Source organism: Macaca nemestrina, chromosome 13 (genome assembly GCF_043159975.1).
Source record: "Macaca nemestrina isolate mMacNem1 chromosome 13, mMacNem.hap1, whole genome shotgun sequence".
Classification (NCBI taxonomy): Eukaryota; Metazoa; Chordata; class Mammalia; order Primates; family Cercopithecidae; genus Macaca; species Macaca nemestrina.
The window spans coordinates 32,141,271-32,161,737 of NC_092137.1; the positions used below are offsets into that span (position 1 = coordinate 32,141,271).

The following is a 20,467-nucleotide window of genomic DNA, read 5'->3' on the forward strand; positions in this document are numbered from 1 at the left end:
GTGGTAAGAACATGGCTCATTGCAGCCTCAATCTCCTGCTCCCATTCAGCCCCTCAAGTAGCTGGGACTACAGGTGCATGTCACCACACCTGGCTAGTTTTTATTTTGGTATAGACGGGGTTTCACCATGTTGCGCAGGCTGATCTTGAACTCCTGGGCTCAAGTGGCCCGCCCACCTCAGCCTCCCGAAGTGTTGAGATTACAGGTGTGAACCACCATGCTCCACCTCTCTACAATCTGCAAAACCTCATAAGTGGCTAATAGAGGAATATAGTAAAGCAAAGGGGGATATCACTGATTAGAACTGTGTTTTTTAGACTGGGTGTGGTGGCTCATGCCTGTAATCCCAACATTTTGGGAGGCTGAAGTGGGAGTATCACTTCAGCCCGGGAATTCAGGACCAGCCTGGGCAATATAGTGAGACCCAGTCTTTAAAAAAGGAATTAGCCAGGTGTGATGGTGCTCACCTGTGGTCCCAGCTATTCAAGAGGCTGAGGTGGGAGAATCGCTTAAGCCTGGGAGGCAGAGGTTGCAGTGAGATCATACCACTGCTCTCTAGCATGGGTGACAGAGCGAGACCCATTCTAAAAAAAAAAAAAAAAAGTTTTTTTTTGTTTTTTTCCAACTCACGTACACCCACTACCCCACGCCCGCCTTTTTTTTTCTGACATTGGGTCTTGCTCTGTCACCCAGGCTAGAGTGCAGTAGTACAATCTCGACTCGCTGCAGCCTCCTCTTCCTGGACTCAAGCAGTCCTCCCACCTCAGCCTCCCAAGTAGCTGGGACCACAGGCGTGCACCACCATGCCCGGCTAATTTTTATATTTTTTGTAGAGATGGGGTTTCACCCTGTGGTTCACCATCTCTAACTCCTGGGCGCAGTCAGTCCACTCAACTTGGCGTGAGCCACTGTGTGCGGCCCACGTTTTTTATTAATGGGTGTTTGGACTGTTTCCATCTATTGTGAATAATGTGGCTGTGAACATTGGTGTAAATATCTGTTTGAGTCCTGGGTTTCAGTACTTTTGAATATATACCTAGGAGTAGAATTACTGGATTGTACGGTAACTTTTTTTTTACATTTTTGAAGAACTGCCAAACTGTTTTCCATAGGGGCTGCACCATTTCGCGTTCCCACCAGCAGTGTAAAATGGTTCCAATTTCTCCACATTTGTTATTTTTCATTTTTTAAAATAATAGTCATCCTAAAGGGTACGAAGTGGTATCTCGTTATGATTTTGATTTGCATTTTTCTAATGACTTATGATGTTGAGCATTTTGTCATGTACTTATGTACCATTTGTGTATCTTCTTTGGAAAAATGTCTATTAATGTTCTTTTCCCATTTTTTTTTTTTTTTTTTTTTGAGGTGGAGTCTCGCTCTGTCGCCCAGGCTGGAGTGCAGTGGCGCGATCTCGGCTCACTGCAAGCTCCGCCTCCCGGGTTCCCGCCATTCTCCTGCCTCAGCCTCCCGAGTAGCTGGGACTACAGGCGCCGCCACCACGCCCGGCTAATTTTTTTGTATTTTTAGTGGAGACGGGGTTTCATTGTGTTAGCTAGGATGGTCTCGATCTCCTGACCTCGTGATCCGCCCGTCTCGGCCTCCCAAAGTGCTGGGATTACAGGCTTGAGCGACTGCGCCCGGCCTTCCCATTTTTTAAATTGGGTTGTTTTTATGTTTATCAATTTTGTAAACATTTTAAGCTCTGCATCATAATTGCTCAACCCTGTCATATGGTGAGTTTGACCTAGTAAAACTTTATGTACAAAAATATGCCACTTACTAGATTTAATCTTGGTCCGTAATTTGCTAAGGCATGCCTTAGATAATGTAGTTACACTGTTGGCTAATAATTTAAACTACAAGTGGTTGTTTCTGCCACCCAAATTCTTCCTTGATTTGACATAGTCTCGGTTGAATTTGAGTATTACTCGGGGTCGTAGAGTTAAAAGAGAAATGTGTGGGAGAAACTAGGAACTGTTGGGAGCTAATGTTAAAGGATTTTGGAGGCCTTTTTTGCACTGGAGACCACAGGAAGATTTGATTTTCTGCTATAAATGTATCTAAAGGGTAATCAGTGTAAGTTATGGGCTGTAGTTTGCCAACCCCTACATTAAGAGATTGAAATAATTTGAATATGTGTTTCAGTTCTTTACCGTCTGGCTCAGTTCTTTTTTTTAATTAATTAATTAATTTTTTTTTGAGATGGAGTCTCTCTGTGTTGCCCAAGCTGCAGTGCAGTGGCACTATCCCAGCTCATTGCAACCTCTGCCTCCTGGGTTCAAGCGATTCTCCTGCCTCAGCCTCCAGAGTAGCTAGGACTACAGGCACATGCCACCACACCTGGCTAATTTTTTTGTGTGTTTTTAGTAGAGATGGGGTTTCATGGTGTTAGCCAGGATGGTCTCGATCTTCTGACCTTGTGATCCGCGTGCCTCGGCCTCCCAAAGTGCTGGGATTCCAGGCGTGAGCCACTGCACCCGGCCGTGGCTCAGTTCTTAACTGTTCATTCATTCAGGGTCCCAGCCAAAATTTTTTGCCACAGCTTCTCCTCCTGGGCATGCTCTGAAATTCACGTTTTTTCTGTTTTGTTCCATGAGTCTGCTAAAAGCTCTGCTTAGTTTCTCTACCACTTTGAGAGTTCGCAATCACTTCAAGTAGACGAGGTCAGGAGATTGAGACCATCCTGGCTAACATGGTGAAACCCCATCTCTACTAAAAATACAAAAATTAGCTGGGCATGGTGGCGTGTGCCTGTACTCCCAGCTACTCAGGAGGCTGAGGCAGGAGAATCGCTTGAACCTGGGAGTCAGAGGTTGCAGTGAGCTGAGATCGTACCATTGCACTCTGGCCTGGGTGACAGAGTGAGACTCTGTCTAAAAGAAAATAAATAAATAAAAAAGAAAAGAAAAGTGCTCCAAATGCTGGGCTCATCTCTGCTGGCTTCTCTCCTTTTTTTATTTTGATAATTTAAAAAATAATAATAATAACCATCTTAATGGGCTTGATATGGTCCCTCCTTTCTAAATTTTAGTAATTTTCATTGTGTTGGAAACTCACTAATCCCTTCAAACAGATGTTTTTAAAACTTTTTTTTCCTACTTTTCTCTTTTTTTTTTTTTTTTTTGAGATGGAGTTTTGCTCTTATTGCCCAGGCTGCAGTGCAATGGCTTGATCTCGGCTCACTGAAACCTCTGCCTCCTGGGTTCAAGTGATTCTCCTGCCTCAGCCTCCCGAGTAGCTGGGGTTACAGGCATGTGCCACCATACCCAGCTAATTTTTGTATTTTTAGTAGAGACGGGGTTTCTTCATGTTGGTCAGGCTGGTCTTGAACTCCCAACCTTGGGTGATCCACCCACCTCGGCCTTGCAAAGTGCTGAGATTACAGGCGTGAGCCACTGCGCCCAGCCTTTTTTTTTTTTTTTGAGGCAGAGTCTCCCTCTGTCACCTAGGCTGGAGTGCAATGGCACGATCTCCACTCACTGCAACCTGTGCCTCCTGGGTTAAGCAAGTCTCCTGCCTCAGCCTCCCAAATAGCTGGGATTACAGGCGCCTACCACCAAGCCCAGCTAATTTTTGTATTTTTAGTAGAGATTAGGTTTCACCATGTTGGCCAGGCTGTTCTTGAACTCCTGACCGCAGGTGATCCCCCTGCCTCAACCTCCCAGAGTGCTGGGATTACAGGCGTGAGCCACCGCGCCTGGCTCTAGCTCTCTTCTAATCTTACTGTGGTGATCAGAATTTTAGTTCTGATGTTATAATCCAAGCCCAGATGGATATTCTTATACATTAAATGTTGGAATATCATGCTTTTTAAAAATCAGATCTGCAGGGCACGGCGGCTCACGCCTGTAATCCCCAGCACTTTGGGAGGCCGAGGCGGGTGGATCACCTGAGATCGGGAGTTCTAGACCAGCCTGATCAACATGGAGAAACCTGTCTCTACTAAAAATACAAAATTAGCCAGGCATGGTGGCACGTGCCTTTAATCCCAGCTACTTGGGAGGCTGAGGCAGGAGAATTGCTTGAACCCATGAGGCGGAGGTTGTGGTGAGCTGCGATTGCGCCATTGCACTCCAGCCCGCCACCACGCCCAGCTAATTTTTGTATTTTTTTAGTAGAGATAGGGTTTCACCATATTGGCCAGGCTGGTCTTGAACTCCTGATCTCAAGTGATCCGCCCTCCTTGGCCTCCCGAAGTGCTGGGATTACAGGTGTGAGCCACCATGCCCATCCTCCTGTTTTTAACTCTTATAAATAAAGGTACTGTAAATTCATGTACAGGTCTTGGAAGTTTGTATTTTTCCGGGTAAATATGTAGAAGAAGGGATTGTTGACTCATATGGTAAATATATGTTTAATATAATAAGAAACTACCAAACTCTTTTTCCAACTGGGTGCCATTTTTTTCCTACCAGCAAACATATGAAAGGTCCATTATCCTTTATCTTGTAGTATTTTGGTATTTTTATGTTCTTTTCTTTTTTTTGTCATTCAAAATTGGGTGCATTGTTGTATCTTGTGGTTTTAATTTGTGCTTCCCTAACAACTAATGATATTGAGCATCTTTTTATACTCCTATTTGTCAATTATCTCTCAATTATTTGGCAAAACTTATATTTGACTCTACCTACTATATATATATATATTTTAATTATTTATTTATTAATTGTTTTGAGATGAAGTCATGCTCTGTTGACCAGGCTGGATGCAGTGGCATGATCTTGGCTCACTGAAACCTCTGCCTCTCGGGTTCAAGTGATTCTTCTGCCTCAGCCTCCCAAGTAGCTGGCACTGTAGACTCATGCCCCCATGCCTGGCTAATTTTTGTATTTTTAGTAGAGGTAGAGCTTCACCATGTTTTCCAGGCTGGTCTTCATCTCCTGACCACAGGTGATCCACCCGCCTGGGCCTCCCAAAAGTGCTAGAATTACAGGCATGACCCACTGTGCCTAGCTGGAATAAGTAATCTTAAAAAGCAGTTTGTGGATTTCTGGTGAATAGAGAAAATATGACAAACTATGACTCATTACTTTTATTTCCTTTTTTTTTTTTTTTTGAGACAGAGTCTCGCTCTGTTGCCCAGGCTGGAGTATAGTGGCACAGTCTTGGCTCACTGTAAGCTCCACCTCCCGGGTTCACACCATTCTCCTGCCTCAGCCTCCTTAGTAGCTGGGGCTACAGGCACCCGCCACCATGCCTGGCTAATTTGGTTTTTGTATTTTTAGCAGAGACAGGGTTTTACCTTGTTAGCCAGGATGGTCTCTATCTCCTGACCTCATGATCCGCCCGCCTCAGCCTCTTAAAGTGCTGGGATTACAGGCGTGAGCCACCGTGCCCGGCCTACTTTTATTTCTTTTTTTTTTTTTTTTTTTTTTTTTTGAGACGGAGTCTCACGCTGTTGCCCAGGCTGGAGTGCAGTGGCGCGATCTCGGCTCACTGCAAGCTCCGCCTCCTGGGTTCACGCCATTCTCCTGCCTCAGCCTCCTGAGTAGCTAGGACTACAGGCGCCTGCCACCGCGCCCGGCTAATTTTTTGTATTTTTAGTAGAGACGGGGTTTCACTGTGGTCTCGATCTCCTGACCTTGTGATCCGCCCGCCTCGGCCTCCCAAAGTGCTGGGATTACAGGCTTGAGCCACCGCGCCTGGCTTTTTTATTTCTTAAGTATGTATCTTAAACTGGTCCATTAGGGGAAGCAGGTATACATTAGGGGACAGGTAGAAGAATGTTACAGCATTGTTTGAAACATTAAAAAACTTGAAACAACCTCAATATCTTAATAATAGAAAAAATGGTTGAGGCTGGGTGTGGTGGCTCATGCCTGTAATCCCGGCACTTTGGGAGGCTGGGGCGAGTGGATCACCTGAGGTCGGGAGTTTGAGTCCAGCCTGCCAAACATGGCGAAACCCCATCTCTACTTAAAAATACAAAAAATTAGGCAGGTGTGGTGGCGCACACCTGTAATCCCAGCTACTTGGGAGGCTGAAGCACAAGCATCACTTGAGCCTAGGAAATGGAGGTTGTAGTGAGCCGAGATCATGCCACTGTACTCCAGCCTGGGCGATAGAGTGAGACTATCTCCAAAAAAAAAAAAAAGAAAAGAAAAAATAGTTGAATAAATTATAAGTTACAGGATGATACAGGTTGGTGTACAGAAGTCAAAATGAATGAACCAGATCTCTATGTAGCAACATAGCTAGATCTCAAAAGAAACATAAATTTAAAAAATTACACTAACTTAGATAGGGACAATAAAAAACATATACTAGAAAGATATGCACTGAATTCTTGATAGAGGTTTCTTAGAAGAGGAGTAGCCCGGCACGGTGGCTTACGCCTGTAATCCCAGCACTTTGGGAGGCTGAGGCGGGCAGATCATGAGGTCAGGAGATCGAGACCATTCTGGCCAACATGGTGAAACCCCGTCTCTACTAAAAAAAAATACAAAAATTAGCTGGGAGTGGTGGTGCATGCCTGTAATCCCAGCTACTCGGGAGGCTGAGGCAGGAGAATTGCTTGAACCAGAGAGTTGGAGGTTGCAGTAAGCTGAGATCGCGCCACTGCACTCCAGCCTGGCGACAGAGTGAGACTCTGTCTCAACAAAAAAAAAAAAAAAAAAAAAAAAAAAAAGGAGCATGGGAAATGGGAAGAGGCACTAAAAAAGGAACTTCTTTCAATCTGTTACATTGTACTCACTTTGTTTTTAAAATTTTAAACCAAATATGGCATTGTTACCACTTTTGTTGCCACTCAGAATACAAATGCTATTACACTATTTTCTGTAATTTTCCCTTTTTCAAATTAAAAAAAGCAAAAATACATGTAAACATGTAAACAGGCATTTTCTTTATGGAAAACAGGAAGGAGAGCATCCAAGTAATTTTAGTTAATTATAACAAATTCTTAATAATTTATTTTTTCTTTTCTTTTTTTTTTTTTTTTGACACAGGGTCTTGCTCTGTTGCTCAGGTTAGAGTGCAATGGTGCAGTCACATCTCACTGCAACCTCTACCTCTCCAGCTCAAGTGATCTGTCTCCTCAGTCTCTCAAGTAGACGGGACCACAGATGTGTACCCCAATCCTGCTTAATTTTTAAATTTTTTGGTAGAGAGAAAGGCTCACCTTGTTGCCCAGGCTGGACTTGAGCTCCTGGGCTCAAGCAGTCCTCCTGCCTTGGCCTCCCAAAGTGCTGGAATTACAGGTGTGAGCCAACTGTGCCGGTCTTCATAAACTTTTCTTTACATGTCCTTAATCAAGTACTTATTGAGCACCTACTGTCAGCCAGGCACGGTATGAAATTGACCTGTTTAAGGGGGTGCATCTGGTTATTTATTTTCAGGATGAGGAAACAGAAGAATGGGGGAGGTAGTACATATTCATAAGGAGACAGCATCTCTTAGGCACTTTGTGTGGTGTTTATAAGATTTCATCTGGCCAGGCGCGGTGGCGCATGCCTGTAATCCCAGCACTTTGGAAGACTGAGGCGGGCAGATCACAAGGTTAGGAGATCGAGACCATTCTGGCCAACATGGTGAAACCCCATCTCTACTAAAAATACAAAAATTCGCTAGGCGTGGTGGCATGTGCCTGTAACCCCAGCTCCTCGGGAGGCTGAGGCAGGAGAATTGCTTGAACCAGGGAGTCAGAGGTTGCAGTGAGCAAAGATCGCACCACTGCACTCCAGCCTGGGCTACAGAGCGAGACTCCATCTCAAACACACAAACAAACAAATAGACTTCATCTGTTTTATCAAGAGTCATTGTAATATATTGATTTTGAAATTTCAAATAATAATAAGGAATAGTATGGAAATTTTTGTTTGATTAAATGGGGACATGAGGCCAGGTGTGGTCACTCAAGCATGTAATCCTAGTACTTTGGGAGACCAGGGCAGGAGGATTACTTGAGCCTAGGTAGGCTCAAGACCAGCCTGGGCAACATGGCAGGACCCTATCTCTACAAAAGAAATACACAAAAATTAGCTAAGTGTGGTGGCACATGCCTGTAGTCTTAGCTACTCGGAAGGTCAAGGGAAGAGGATCGATCACTTGAGTCCCGGAGTTGGAGGGTGCAGTGAGCTAGGATCATGCCCCTGCACTCCATTGTGGGTGACAGCAAGACTGTTTTTAAAAAAATGAGGCCAGGCGTAGTGGCTCACCTCTGTAATCCGAGCATTTTGAGAGGCCAAGGCGGGTGGATCACCTGATGTCAGGAGTTCAAGATCAGCCTGGCCACCATGGTGAAAACCCCGCCTCTATATTAAAATTACAAAAATTAGCCGGGTGTGGTGGCACACACCTGTAACCCCAGGTACTCCGGAGGCTGAGACAGCAGAATCGCTTGAACCTGGGAGGTGGAGGTTGCAATGAGTCAGGATTGCGCCACTGCACTCCAGCCTGGGCGGCAGAGCGAGACTGTCTCAAAAAAAGAAAAGAAAAGAAAGACTAAGAAACCAATTTTCATTCAGACAAATGGTCAAAAATAATAGAAATAAAACAAAAATTAAAGTTAATTTTCAAATATAATGTGATTTGAGTATAACGATCACTTTACAGAAGTTATTCTATATACTTTTTGATTATGCTGAGTTTTTAGGTCCTTTTAAAACTTGTGTCAGGAATTAATGTTTTAAACTAGTTGTTGGGTTCAAAGAAAATAGAAATGTGTTACTAAATGCCACACTTGTAATCTCATATACCAGTTTTCATGATGCAATCAATTGTTAAATAAAAACTTACTCTAGAGAAGAGGCACCCAACAATGAACACATTATATCAGACTTGAATATGATTGAACAATGCTTTTTGTTTCATTGTTATTGAAATCATACTTGTATTTTTCAAAAGTATATATACTTAAAAATTCCTAAATAAAATGTCTTTCTCTAATACAGCATTTTAGTGATTATAAGGATCAATACCATGAGGTGATAAGCAAAAAAGGACTCACGGCCCTAAAATGTTGATAAACATCATGACCATATTCCCCATATTGGAGTTACATGTACACATTACAATGATAAAAATACTAAGAAGTTATATAGTAATGTTTCTTAGACTTACTTGTCTACAACCCTATTTTTTATGTATTATCTCTCAACAGTATGCTTTGCAATATTTAGTGTACTCTTCATACAATCTATACAAATAATTTTTTATTTTAAAGCAGGACAGAAGGAGCAAGCTGTGGGATGGTATAAGAAAGGTATTGAAGAACTGGAAAAAGGAATAGCTGTTATAGTTACAGGACAAGGTAAGATTATATTTGTTTATAGCCATTCCAAATTATAATATATTCACATGATCGTCCAGATTTCAGACCTATTTATTTATGTATTTATTTTTCTTTCTTTTCTTTCTTTCTTTCTTTTTTTTTTTGAGACAGGGTCTTGCCTCCGTTACCCAGGCCAGAGTGCAGTGATGTGATCATATCTCACTGCAACCTCAAACTTCTGGGCTCAAGTGATCCAGTGATCCTCCTGCCTCTGCTTCCCATGTAGCTGGGACCACAGGCACATACTACCACACTTAGCTCATTATTATTATTATTATTATTATTATTTTGAGACGGAGTCTCACTCTGTTGCCCAGGCTGGAGTGCAATGGTGCAGTCTCGGCTCACTGCAGCCTCCACCTCCCGGATTCAGGTGATTTTCCTGCCTGAGCCTCCCGAGTAGCTGGGATTATAGGTGCGTGCCACCGTGCCCAGCTAATTTTTGTATTTTTAGTGGAGATGGGGTTTTGCCATGTTGGCCAGGCTGGTCTCAAACTCCTGATCTCACGTGATCTGCCCACCTCAGCCTCCCAAAGTGCTGGGATTACAGGCGTGAGCCACTGTGCCCGGCCACACTTAGCTAATTAAAAAAATTTTTTTTTTGTAGAGACGGGTCTCACTGTGTTTCCATGGCTGGTCTCAAACTTCTGGCCTCAAGTGATCCTCCTGCCTCAGCTTTGCAAAGTGCTGGGATTAGAGGCATGAGCCACTGCACCCAGCCAGATTGTGTTTATCTTAATAAAAGTATTTGGGCCGGGTGCAGTGCCCTCACACCTGTAATCCCAGCACTCTGGGAGGCCAAGGCGGGTGAATCACCTGGAGTCGGGAGTTCGAGACCAACCTGATCAACATGGAGAAACCCTGTGTCTACTAAAATTACAAAATTAGGCGGGCGTGGTGTCGCACGCCTGTAATCCCAGCTACTCGGGAGGCTGAAGCAAGAGAATCGCTTGGAACGGGGAGGCAGAGGTTGCAGTGAGCCGATATTGCCTTTGCCCTCCAGCCTGGGCAACAAGAGTGCAACTCTGTCTCAAAAAGAAAGAAAAGAAAAACAGTATTTCATTGAATTAAAAATGCTTTGTATTATACCAGTAAGAGTAAAAAACAAAGTATGATATATGCTCTTTTCATCGCTTAAAATTTGAATTTTAATCTTGTTGAAGTGGCTGTTTTCGTTTTATTTAGACATAGATATAACAACAGTGTTAATATCTGTGACCAAATTGGTGCAGGCATGGGCAATGAAAAAACTGTGTTACGACTGCAACCTGGTGGATAGCATTAGTAAGTTAGCATTGGTTGTAAAACGGATCCCAATTTCAAAGAATTTGAAATGTAGGGAAAAAATGTTTTAGACTCCATGAAATAGACCTGAAATGTATGAAATATTACAGTAGGTTGGAAGCCATCATGAGAAACTGTAACTTTTTTTTTTTTTTTTTGTAGCTATTATATATATTTTTTGAGCTATTATATTTATTTTTTCAGTCTGTTGCCCAGGCTGGAATGTTGTGATGTGGTCACCTGTCACTGCACCATCCACCTCCTAGAGCTGAAGTGATCCTGCCACCTCACCCTCCCATGCTCGGCTAATTGTTTTTGTTTTTAAGTAGAGATCAGGTCTCATTATGTTGCCCAGGCTGGTCTTGAACTCCTGGGCTCAAGTGATTCTCCTGCTTTGGCTGCCCAGAGTGCTGGGATTACAGAAGTGAGCCACGACACCTGGCCTGAAGATAGTATTTTTAAAATTTCTTCTGTTCTCTTTCTTTTCAGTATATATTTTCTTGTTTTTTAAAAAAAAAAAAAAAAAATTTCTGTGTAAAGACTGTGACTCCCCATGAAAATAGTTTGGGTGATGATTTGTCTTGAAACAATATTAGTTGGGAAATGTAGATATTTTAATTAATTTTTTTCTTTCAGGTGAACAGTGTGAAAGAGCTAGACGCCTTCAAGCTAAAATGATGACTAATTTGGTTATGGCCAAGGACCGCTTACAACTTCTAGGTATCAATTAATGTATAATTTGATGTGAGATGTATTGGAAATGTGTGTTCAATGAAACTTTAATTATAGAAAGAAAGAAATCAGTGATTGAAAATGTGGTCCAGGCTTTTTAACGTAAAGAAAATGTGTAATATATACAAAAACAGAAGAGCATAATGAATTTCTAATTATTATTCTCTCAGCTTTGATAATTATCACCTCACTGTCAGTCTTGATTTATTCATACCAAGGGCTAGCAAACTGCAGCTGATGGGCCAACCCAGCTCACTGCCTATTATTATACGTAAGGTTTTATTGGCACACAGCCATTCCTTTTCTTTAGGTATTGTCTATGGCTTTCATGCTATGGTGACAGAATTGAGTAGTTGATACAGAGCTGACACTGCCCTCAAAACCTAAAATATTTACTGTCTGGCCCTTTACAGAAAAAGTCTGCCATCTTCACTTGACTTCCCAGCTCACTGTCCCCCCACTACATATTATTTTGAAGCAAATTCTTGACTTTTTTCCATTTATAAATATTTCATGTTATACCTGTAAAAGATAAGGACTTCAAAATAAAATCACTGAAATACCATTATCGCACCTAAAAGGTAATTCCACATTTCTTTTAACATTATCCACAAAATTGCCCCCCCCAAAAATGCTATTTCCAAATTTCTCATTTTCTCAAAATTTAATAATTTTTACTCTTTTTAATAATTTGTTTGAATCAGGATCTTAAAAAGATCCTTATGTCTCTTTTAGTGTTCACGTGCATCTGTTTTTCATTTTCTTCCAATTTATTTGTCGATGTAACCAGGTCTTTGTCACGTAGTATTTCCTACAGTCTGACTTTTGCTGCATGCATCTTTGTGGTATCTTTTAACATGTTCTTCTTTCCTCCCCCTGTTAACTGATAGTTGGGTATAGAGCCTTGATCACATTGAAAGTTAATTTTTATTTTTTAATGATAAGACTACTTACTAGGTGGTTGTGTTTGTGTGTATTCATCATTAGTTGTTCCATCTTGGGAGGTTAGCAACAGTTAACTATGACTGATGCCCAGTGATGTTTTAATTCTGTCATTCTTTCAGCATTCATCAACTGTAATAGAAACTTTCACTTGTCTTCTGTTTGATGGTGTAGGTTTTAAAAATATATTAATAAGTTAAATCTACCACTCAAAAAAAAGTAGAACAAAACCCACTACATATGAGTAGCTCTACCATACATTGGTGGATAGAAACAGTAGATACTTGGTAAGCAGGTAAATCTTATTTCTTTGTAGCCCTGTAACTTGGGGTAAGTTATTATGCATGTTTGAGTCTTTTTTATCTAATTTGTAATATGAAACTACTATTATTATTATTATTTGAGATGGAGTCTTGCTCTGTTGCCCAGGCTGAAGTGTAGTGATGCAATCCCGGCTCAATGCACCCTCCACCTCCCGGATTCAAGCTATTCTCATGACTCAGTTTCCCGAGCAGCTGGGATTATAGGCGCCCACCACCATGCCTAATTTTTGTATTTTTAGTAGGGACAGGGTTTGTTTCACCATGTTGGCAAGGCTGGTGTCGAACATCTGACTTCAAGTGATCCGTCCACCTCAGCCTCCTAAAGTGCTAGGATTATAGGCATGAACCACCACGCCCAGCTGAAGCTAATATTATTAGCTAATAATAATATTTCATATTTCTGACCATTGAATTATTAAAGGAACCTAAACCATAGTAGTAAGTGCTTTAAAAATGTTGGTTTCTATTCATCTGTTTACCTGACAGTAATCACTTCCTTTGCTTAGGTAGAAAGATATATTCATACACACATACATACACATTTTATTCATTCTTTCATTCATTTACTGCTGTATGGTCATTGTGTTTGTGGGGTTTTTGCCCCACATAGTTAAAAAAGCAGCCGTTACTGCTTTCAAATGAATAACAAGGTAGTGTTCCCTGGCTTCTGTGGCTGACAGGACTTGCCTTCTTCCTTTCTAAATGGAGGTTATTACTGTGTCAAATATAATTAAATAGTGTATTAAAGTTTCTTGCAGTAAAATAATTGATGGTTCTTATTGGTACTTTCTACATGTTTTATCTTTAAAGCTCTTCAGTGTATATATAAAGTATTGTGTATATCATACAGAATAAATTTGATTTTGGAGCATTTTGTACTATCTTTCAAAGTGAATAAGAGTTGGTTTTTATGTTTTGTTTGATGTTGTGATATAGGACATTAGAAGTATTAATATCTTATCAATTAGAGACTCATCTTTGAGTGTGACTTTGTACTTTCTTATTTGTGTTAGTAGAGAACAAAAAGAAGATATGTAATATGAAACTAGGCATTTAAAGGTTTAATATTTTGGATATTTTAAAGTTGGTATCTGTTTTCACCCTCAAAAATGCTATGTGCCTATTTATGAAATATCTTACTTTAAAAGCGAGGAGTGGTAGATGGGAAAGGTGACATCGGCTGGGCGTGGTGGCTCACACCTGTAATCCCAGCACTTTGGGAGGCCAAGGCGGACAGGTCATCTGAGGTCAGGCTTTCAAGACCAGTCTGGTAACGTGGTGAAACCTCGTCTCTACTAAAAATACAAAAAATTAGCCAGGCTGGTGTTGTGCATTTGTAATCCCAGCTACTCAGGAGGCTGAGTCAGGACAATGGCTTGAACTCAGGAGGTGGAGGTTGCAGTGAGCCAAGATGGCACCACTGCACTCTAGACTGGGTGACAGAGAGAGACTGCATCTCAAAAAAAATTCAAAAAGGCCAGGCACTGTCGCTCATACCTGTAATCCCAACACTTTGGGAGACTGAGGCGAGCAGATCACTTGAGGTCAGGAGTTCGAGACAATCCTGGGCGCCTGGGCAACATGGTGAAAACTCGCCTCTACTAAAAATACAAAAAATAGCCAGGCATGGTGGCAGGTGCCTGTAATCTTGCCTACTCGGGAGGTTGAGGCAGGAGAATTGCTTGAGCCTGGGAGGCAGAGGTTGCAATAAGCAGAGACCATGCCACTGCACTCCAGCCTGGGTGGCAGAGTGAGACTTCATCTCAAAACAAACAAAAAAAACCAAACCACCTCTTGTCCACTCCTAATCCTCCTTACTGTGTTTCACTTATTTTTTTCCCATGTATTTATCACCTTCTAATAAACTGTGTAACTTATTTTTTATGTTTGTTATCTACTATCTGTCTTCTCCCTGTTAGAATGTAAACTTTATGGAGGAGGGATCTTTATCTATATCCCAGGTGCCTACAACAGTGTCTAGCACATGCTAGTTACCAAATAAATATTTACTGAGTTAATAAGTTGTGTATAACCCTTGGCATTGTACCTGAAACAGAGTAGGGCCTTAATAAATGAATGTTAAATGAAGCTATGTTAAAAATATATATATATGTGTATATATATATATAAATAACAGCCAGTTATACCAATTTGCTGACATCAAAATTAACTTTTAATCTATTGTAGGTTTTACAGTTAAGCTTTGCTCTAAGGTTTACTGTCATTAAACCAAAAATAAATGATATATATGATCTTTTCTTTTTTTTTTTTTTTTTTTTTTTTTTTTTGAGACGGAGTCTCACTCTGTCGCCCAGGCTGGAGTGCAGTGGCCGAATCTCAGCTCACTGCAAGCTCCGCCTCCCAGGTTTACGCCATTCTCCTGCCTCAGCCTCCCGAGTAGCTGGGACTACAGGTGCCCGCCACCTCACCCGGCTAGTTTTTTGTATTTTTTAGTAGAGACGGGGTTTCACCATGTTAGCCAGGATCGTCTCGATCTCCTGACCTCGTGATCCGCCCGTCTTGCCCTCTTTTCTCATTTTTAACAGAGAGGCTACATCCTCTCAAACCAGTCTGTATTAGGAATTCCCAGGATCATTCTCCCCATTCTCCATCCTAATTAGATACCTATGTGGCACCACATCTCTGAAAAACTCCATTTTTAACCAGCACATAATAAATATGTGTTACTGTTAATACACATTTGTACACAGATCATTTTTACTGTCTTAGGTATATCCACTCCCAGACCTTTTGAGTTATTGAAAGACAGGAATATGTTGATGTCACCTTTTTTTTTTTTTTTTTTTTTTTTTTGAGACAGAGTCTCACCCTGTCACCCAGGCTGGAGTGCAATGGCACGATCTTGGCTCACTGCAACCTCTGCCTCCTGGGTTCAAATGATTATCCTGCCTCATCCTCCTGAGTAGCTGGGATTACAGGTGGCCCTGGTTTGGGTTTTTGGTTTTAAACAGGATGGTCTTCTCTGTGAGAAGTTGCCATGAGTTAGCCATGATGATACCTGGGACAATGATGGTCCACAGAGAAGTAAGAGCCAATACAAAGCCTTAAGAGAACGTACCTGATTTGTCTGTGAAGCAGCAAAGAGGCCAGTGTGTCCCAGCAAGGAGATTATAGTAGAGATGAAGTCAGAGAACTCATGGGGGGAGGGATTGTCACAACACGCAGGGCTATAAAAGCCACCATGAGGACTTAAGCTTTTACCACCTGTGAAATGGGGAGCAGTTATAAAGATTTTTAAGAAAGCAGCGCAGTGCGGTGGCTCATGCCTGTAATCCCAGCTCTTTGGGAGGCCAAGGTGGGTGGATCACCTGAGGTCAGGAGTTCGAGACCAGCCTGGGCAACATGGAGAAACCTCGTCTTTACTAAATATAGAAAAATTAGCTGCATGTGGTGGGCATGCTTGTAATCCCAAATACTCGGCTGAGGCAGGAGGATCACTTGAACCCGGGAGGCGGAGGTTGCGGTGAGCTGAGATTGCGCCATTGCCCTCCAGCCTGGGCAACAGAGCAAGACTCCATCTCAAACAAAACCAAAAAAAAAAAGATTTTTGGGGAAGGAATGAAGTACTCTGACTTAAATTTTAGAGGGACCACTCTGGTTGCTGTGTTGCATTATAGACTCTAAAGGTAGAACCAGGGAGAGCAATTAAGATACTGTTACAGTCATCTAGGAGAAAAGTGATAGAGGCTTGCACCAGGGTAGTATCAGGAGAAATGGTAACAAGTGGTTGGATTATGATTATACTTGAAGGTTGAACAACTAGATTTGCTGATAGATTGGATAAAATGGTCCTCTCTTTAAGGACCTCATAATACAGTAGGAGAAACGACACATAAATAGTCATCACTGCAGGATAGGGATTACAAATATTTTGTAAGGGTGAAAAAGGTGCCAAGAAAGCTTCCTTGTGTAACAAAGCTGGTTAAAGAAAGAAAAGAAAGCTTCCTAGAAGTGAAACCTAAAGTGTACACTTAGATAAATGAATAAAAATTATGAAAGAATGTGAGGGCTGGGCACAGTGGCTCATGCCTGTAATCCTAGCACTTCAGGAGGTTGAGTCAAGTGTATTGCTTGAGCCCAGGAGTTTGAAACCAGCCTGGACAACGTATTGAGACCCCATCTCTAAATTTAAAAAAGAAAAAACAAATTAGCCAGGAGTGGTGGTATGCACCTGTAGTCCCAGCTACTTACTTGGGAGGCTGAGGCAGGAGGATTGCTTGAGCTCAGGAAATTGAGGCAGCAGTGAGCCATGAGTGCACCACTGCACTCTAGTCTGGGTGACAGAGTGAGACCCTGTCTCAAAGAAAATAAAAAGAAAAGAAAAAGAATTTGAGAAAAGATATCTCAGGAAGATGTGATGGCATGAACAAATACTCAAAGGCAAGAAAAGCATGGTGAATAGGGGAGGGTGCAGGTTGAGACATGAAGTTGGGATTGCCAAGGCATAAGAGATATATAGGCAGATCATGGATGGCCTGGTTTGTCATAGGAAGGAGCTTGAGCTCTATCTGTGGGCAATGGGAAGCCACTAAATGGTTTTAAGTAGAAGAGTGTTATGTGGTAAGATTTTCCTCTCTGGTGGATCACTCAGATGACTGTGTGGGGGTTGGATGTGAGGAGGTAAAGAAGCAAGGTTACTGCTTTGATTTAAATCATTGATTAATCTGTACAACCCTAGTCATTCCAAAAAGAAGCATTAGTCCTTTAACAGAAATGAATTGGGGCTGGGCGCGGTGGCTCACGCTTGTAATCCCAGTACTTTGGGAGGCCGAGGCGGGCGGATCATTTGAGGTCAGGAGTTTGAGGCCAGTCTGGCCAACATGGCAAAAACTCGTATCTACTAAAAATACAAAAATTAGCTGGGCGTGGGGGTGTGCACCTGTAATCCCAGCTACTTGGGAGGCTGAGGCAGGAGCATCACTTGAACCCGGGAGGCAGGGGTTGCAATGAGCCAAGATCGCGCCACTGCACTCCAGCCTGGGCGACAGAGTGAGACTCTGTCTCCAAAAAAAAAAAAAAGAAAAAATATTGAAGCAGATTCACAGAAGCAGTGTACTGTTATACTGTATGTGTCTGTTTCTACACATATAAATCTAAACTCCATGTACATGAAAAAAAAATCCTGTAGCTTTTTATTCCTAGCTATAAAAACTAAGAATATAATTTGTTTCTTTTTATTACATAATGAATGGTTCTGTGAACTTTTTGTTAAATTTCATTGAGGAGAGTATTAATTGATACCATTTATGTACAGATGTCTACATTTACAAATCAGCGTATTTTCTGATTTATGCTTTTGCTAAGACAAAGGGTTTCTGTCTCAGCATGGTCATTTAAAGAGTTTATCATTGAGAAAAATCAGATGACCAACCTGCTAGTTCAAAAAAAAAAAAAAACTTCCAAGGTATATTGTATCAGCCAGTTCTAAGATACAAAAGCCATGCAGTACTTTGTGTTTTGTGCAGAAAGGGTAGCTACTATTTGACCTGTCCCAAAGGCATGTGTGGTTGTACCATAAACCAAGCATGGTACCTGTTTGTCAAACCTTAGAAGTGAAAATTTAAGAGAGTTAATATATATGTGCTGCATTTTTTCATGTATTCATTGACTTGAAGAAAAGAATCATTTATGATTCAGCACAGTACTCCACTTGAAGAGAGTGCAGCAGTGGTGTAGAGTGGCAGGGATCAAACTGCTACCTTCTTGGGCTTCAGTTGCTAGACTTAAGAGACCCAGATCTTGGCCGGGCGCGGTGGCTCAAGCCTGTAATCCCAGCACTTTGGGAGGCCGAGACAGGCGGATCACGAGGTCAGGAGATGGAGACCATCCTGGCTAACATAGTGAAACCCCGTCTCTACTAAAAAAATACAAAAAACCAGCCGGGAGAGGTGGCGGGCACCTGTAGTCCCAGCTACTCGGGAGGCTGAGGCAGGAGAATGGCGTAAACCCGGAGGCGGAGTTTGCAGTGAGCTGAGATCCGGCCACTGCACTCCAGCCTGGGCGACAGAGCGAGACTCCGTCTCAAAAGAAAAAAAAAAAAAAGAGACCCAGATCTTGGGAGGGTTTTTTGTCGTTATCTGATGTGGTGGTAGGGTTGAAATAATCCTTTTTAATTGATTAATATAAAAAATAGGTAATATAGACATATGTCACAAAATTTGAAAAAGTTTGAGTATGAAAAGTTCCATCCCATTTTATGCCCCAGCTACCCATTTCCCCTCCGTAGAGGCAGCTGTTATTATGAATTTCCCTGGGTCCTTTTTAGAGGTAATCTTTTTGTATACAACTGTGCACATGTGTGTTTAAACAAACAGTAGGGTACTGTATGTACATACAGTTACTACAGTATGCTTATTTGACTTTGCTTTATTGCTTTTATTTTTTGCCTGACATGTATTAATGTGGCCAAATACGGCATTTCCTAGACACCCCTTATAGTTTCGTTCTGTGCTATTTTAAATGCTGTTCTCCTTTCCTGAAATGTCCTTTTTTTTGGTTTTGTGGGGTTTTTTTGTTTTTTTTTTTATACAGAGTCACGCTCTGTCACCAAGGTTGGAGTGCAGTGGCGCGATCTCGGCTCACTGCAACCTCCACCCACCTCCCGGGTTCAAGTCATTCCCCTGCCTCAGCCTCCCGAGTAGCTGGGACTACAGGTGCGTGCCACCATGCCCAGCTAATTGTTTGTTTGTTTGTTTGTTTGTTTGTTTGTTTGTTTTAGTAGAGACGGAGTTTCACCGTGTTAGCCAGGATGGCCTCCATCTCCTGACCTCGTGATCTGCCTCCCTCAGCCTCTCAAAGTGCTGGGATTACAGGCGTGAGCCACTGCGCCCAGCTCTCCTTTCTTTTTATCTTTTCAAATTCTAGCCAGTTCATAACCCACTTGCTCTGTAAAGCTTTTTCAGTGATCTTTCTTTTGTACTATGCAGTCTTTTTAAAAATACACAGTTTTATTATAAGTTGCCAGTTACATTTAATACATATCTAAATGGTAGAAACTGTGATTCATTTTTTAATCTCCATGGAGCCAGGAACTGTGGCTCATGCCTGTAATCCCTGCACTTTGGGAGGTTAAGGTGGGAGGATCGCTTAAGGCCAGGAGCTTGAGGGCAGTCTGTGGAACATATTGAGACCCTGTCTCTACAAAAAATAAATTAGCTGGACATAGTGGTGTGTGTATGTAGTGTCAACTACTCAGGGGGCTGAGGAAGGAGGATAACTTGAGCCCAGGGAGTTGAGGCCACAGTGAGCCATGATGGTGCCACTGTACTCCAGCCTGGGTGACAGAGCAAGACTATGACCAATAATAATCTCCATGGTATTTGTTTTGGACATATTAAATATTCAGTAACTATTTTCTGGTGATGATAGTGATATCTAACTGCCTCGGGTTACCTGACCTGAATGAGGCATATTTTGAACATAGCCATTCACTTGTTAATTTCTGTTATTTTCGTGACTTAGTTTTTACTAATTATATTTTAAAAAATAATTTTATATAAATGCAAAAACTTTTTATCATGTAACAATCTGGTAACAACTTGAGTAATTTTTCATTTCACATGCACATTTTATTTGTTCATTATCTTTTTTCTTTTTATTTTTTCTTTGTTTTTTTTTACCTTCTCTGTTGCATAGAGAAGATGCAACCAGTTTTGCCATTTTCCAAGTCACAAACGGACGTCTATAATGACAGTACTAACGTGGCATGCCGCAATGGACATCTCCAGTCAGGTGGGTTAAGGTTAACTAACATAAAATAATAAAGCTTGAATGCAAAGTAAGAGTCTCACTTAACCTGATAATGTTGATTTTATTTTATAATGGTAGGTTTAATTGTTCATGTTTTCACAGGGCTATGTTGAAAATATAGTACCTCTATCATTCATAGTAT

General features: G+C 41.7%; 1 protein-coding gene across 5 annotated transcripts in view; it reads left to right on the forward strand.

Moving 5' to 3' along the window:
- LOC105479905 (spastin) overlaps positions 1–20,467 on the forward strand; it is a 90,413-nt gene that overhangs the window by 15,149 nt on the left and 54,797 nt on the right. For 2 of the 5 annotated variants that reach the window (XM_071076468.1, XM_071076472.1), the window contains exons 2-4: positions 9,167–9,253; positions 11,195–11,278; positions 20,212–20,307. In XM_071076468.1, coding sequence (XP_070932569.1) covers positions 9,167–9,253; positions 11,195–11,278; positions 20,212–20,307 — 267 coding nt within the window. The remainder of the gene's footprint in view (positions 1–9,166; positions 9,254–11,194; positions 11,279–20,211; positions 20,308–20,467) is intronic. The other 3 variants (XM_071076469.1, XM_071076470.1, XM_071076471.1) reach the window with 3 other exon arrangements.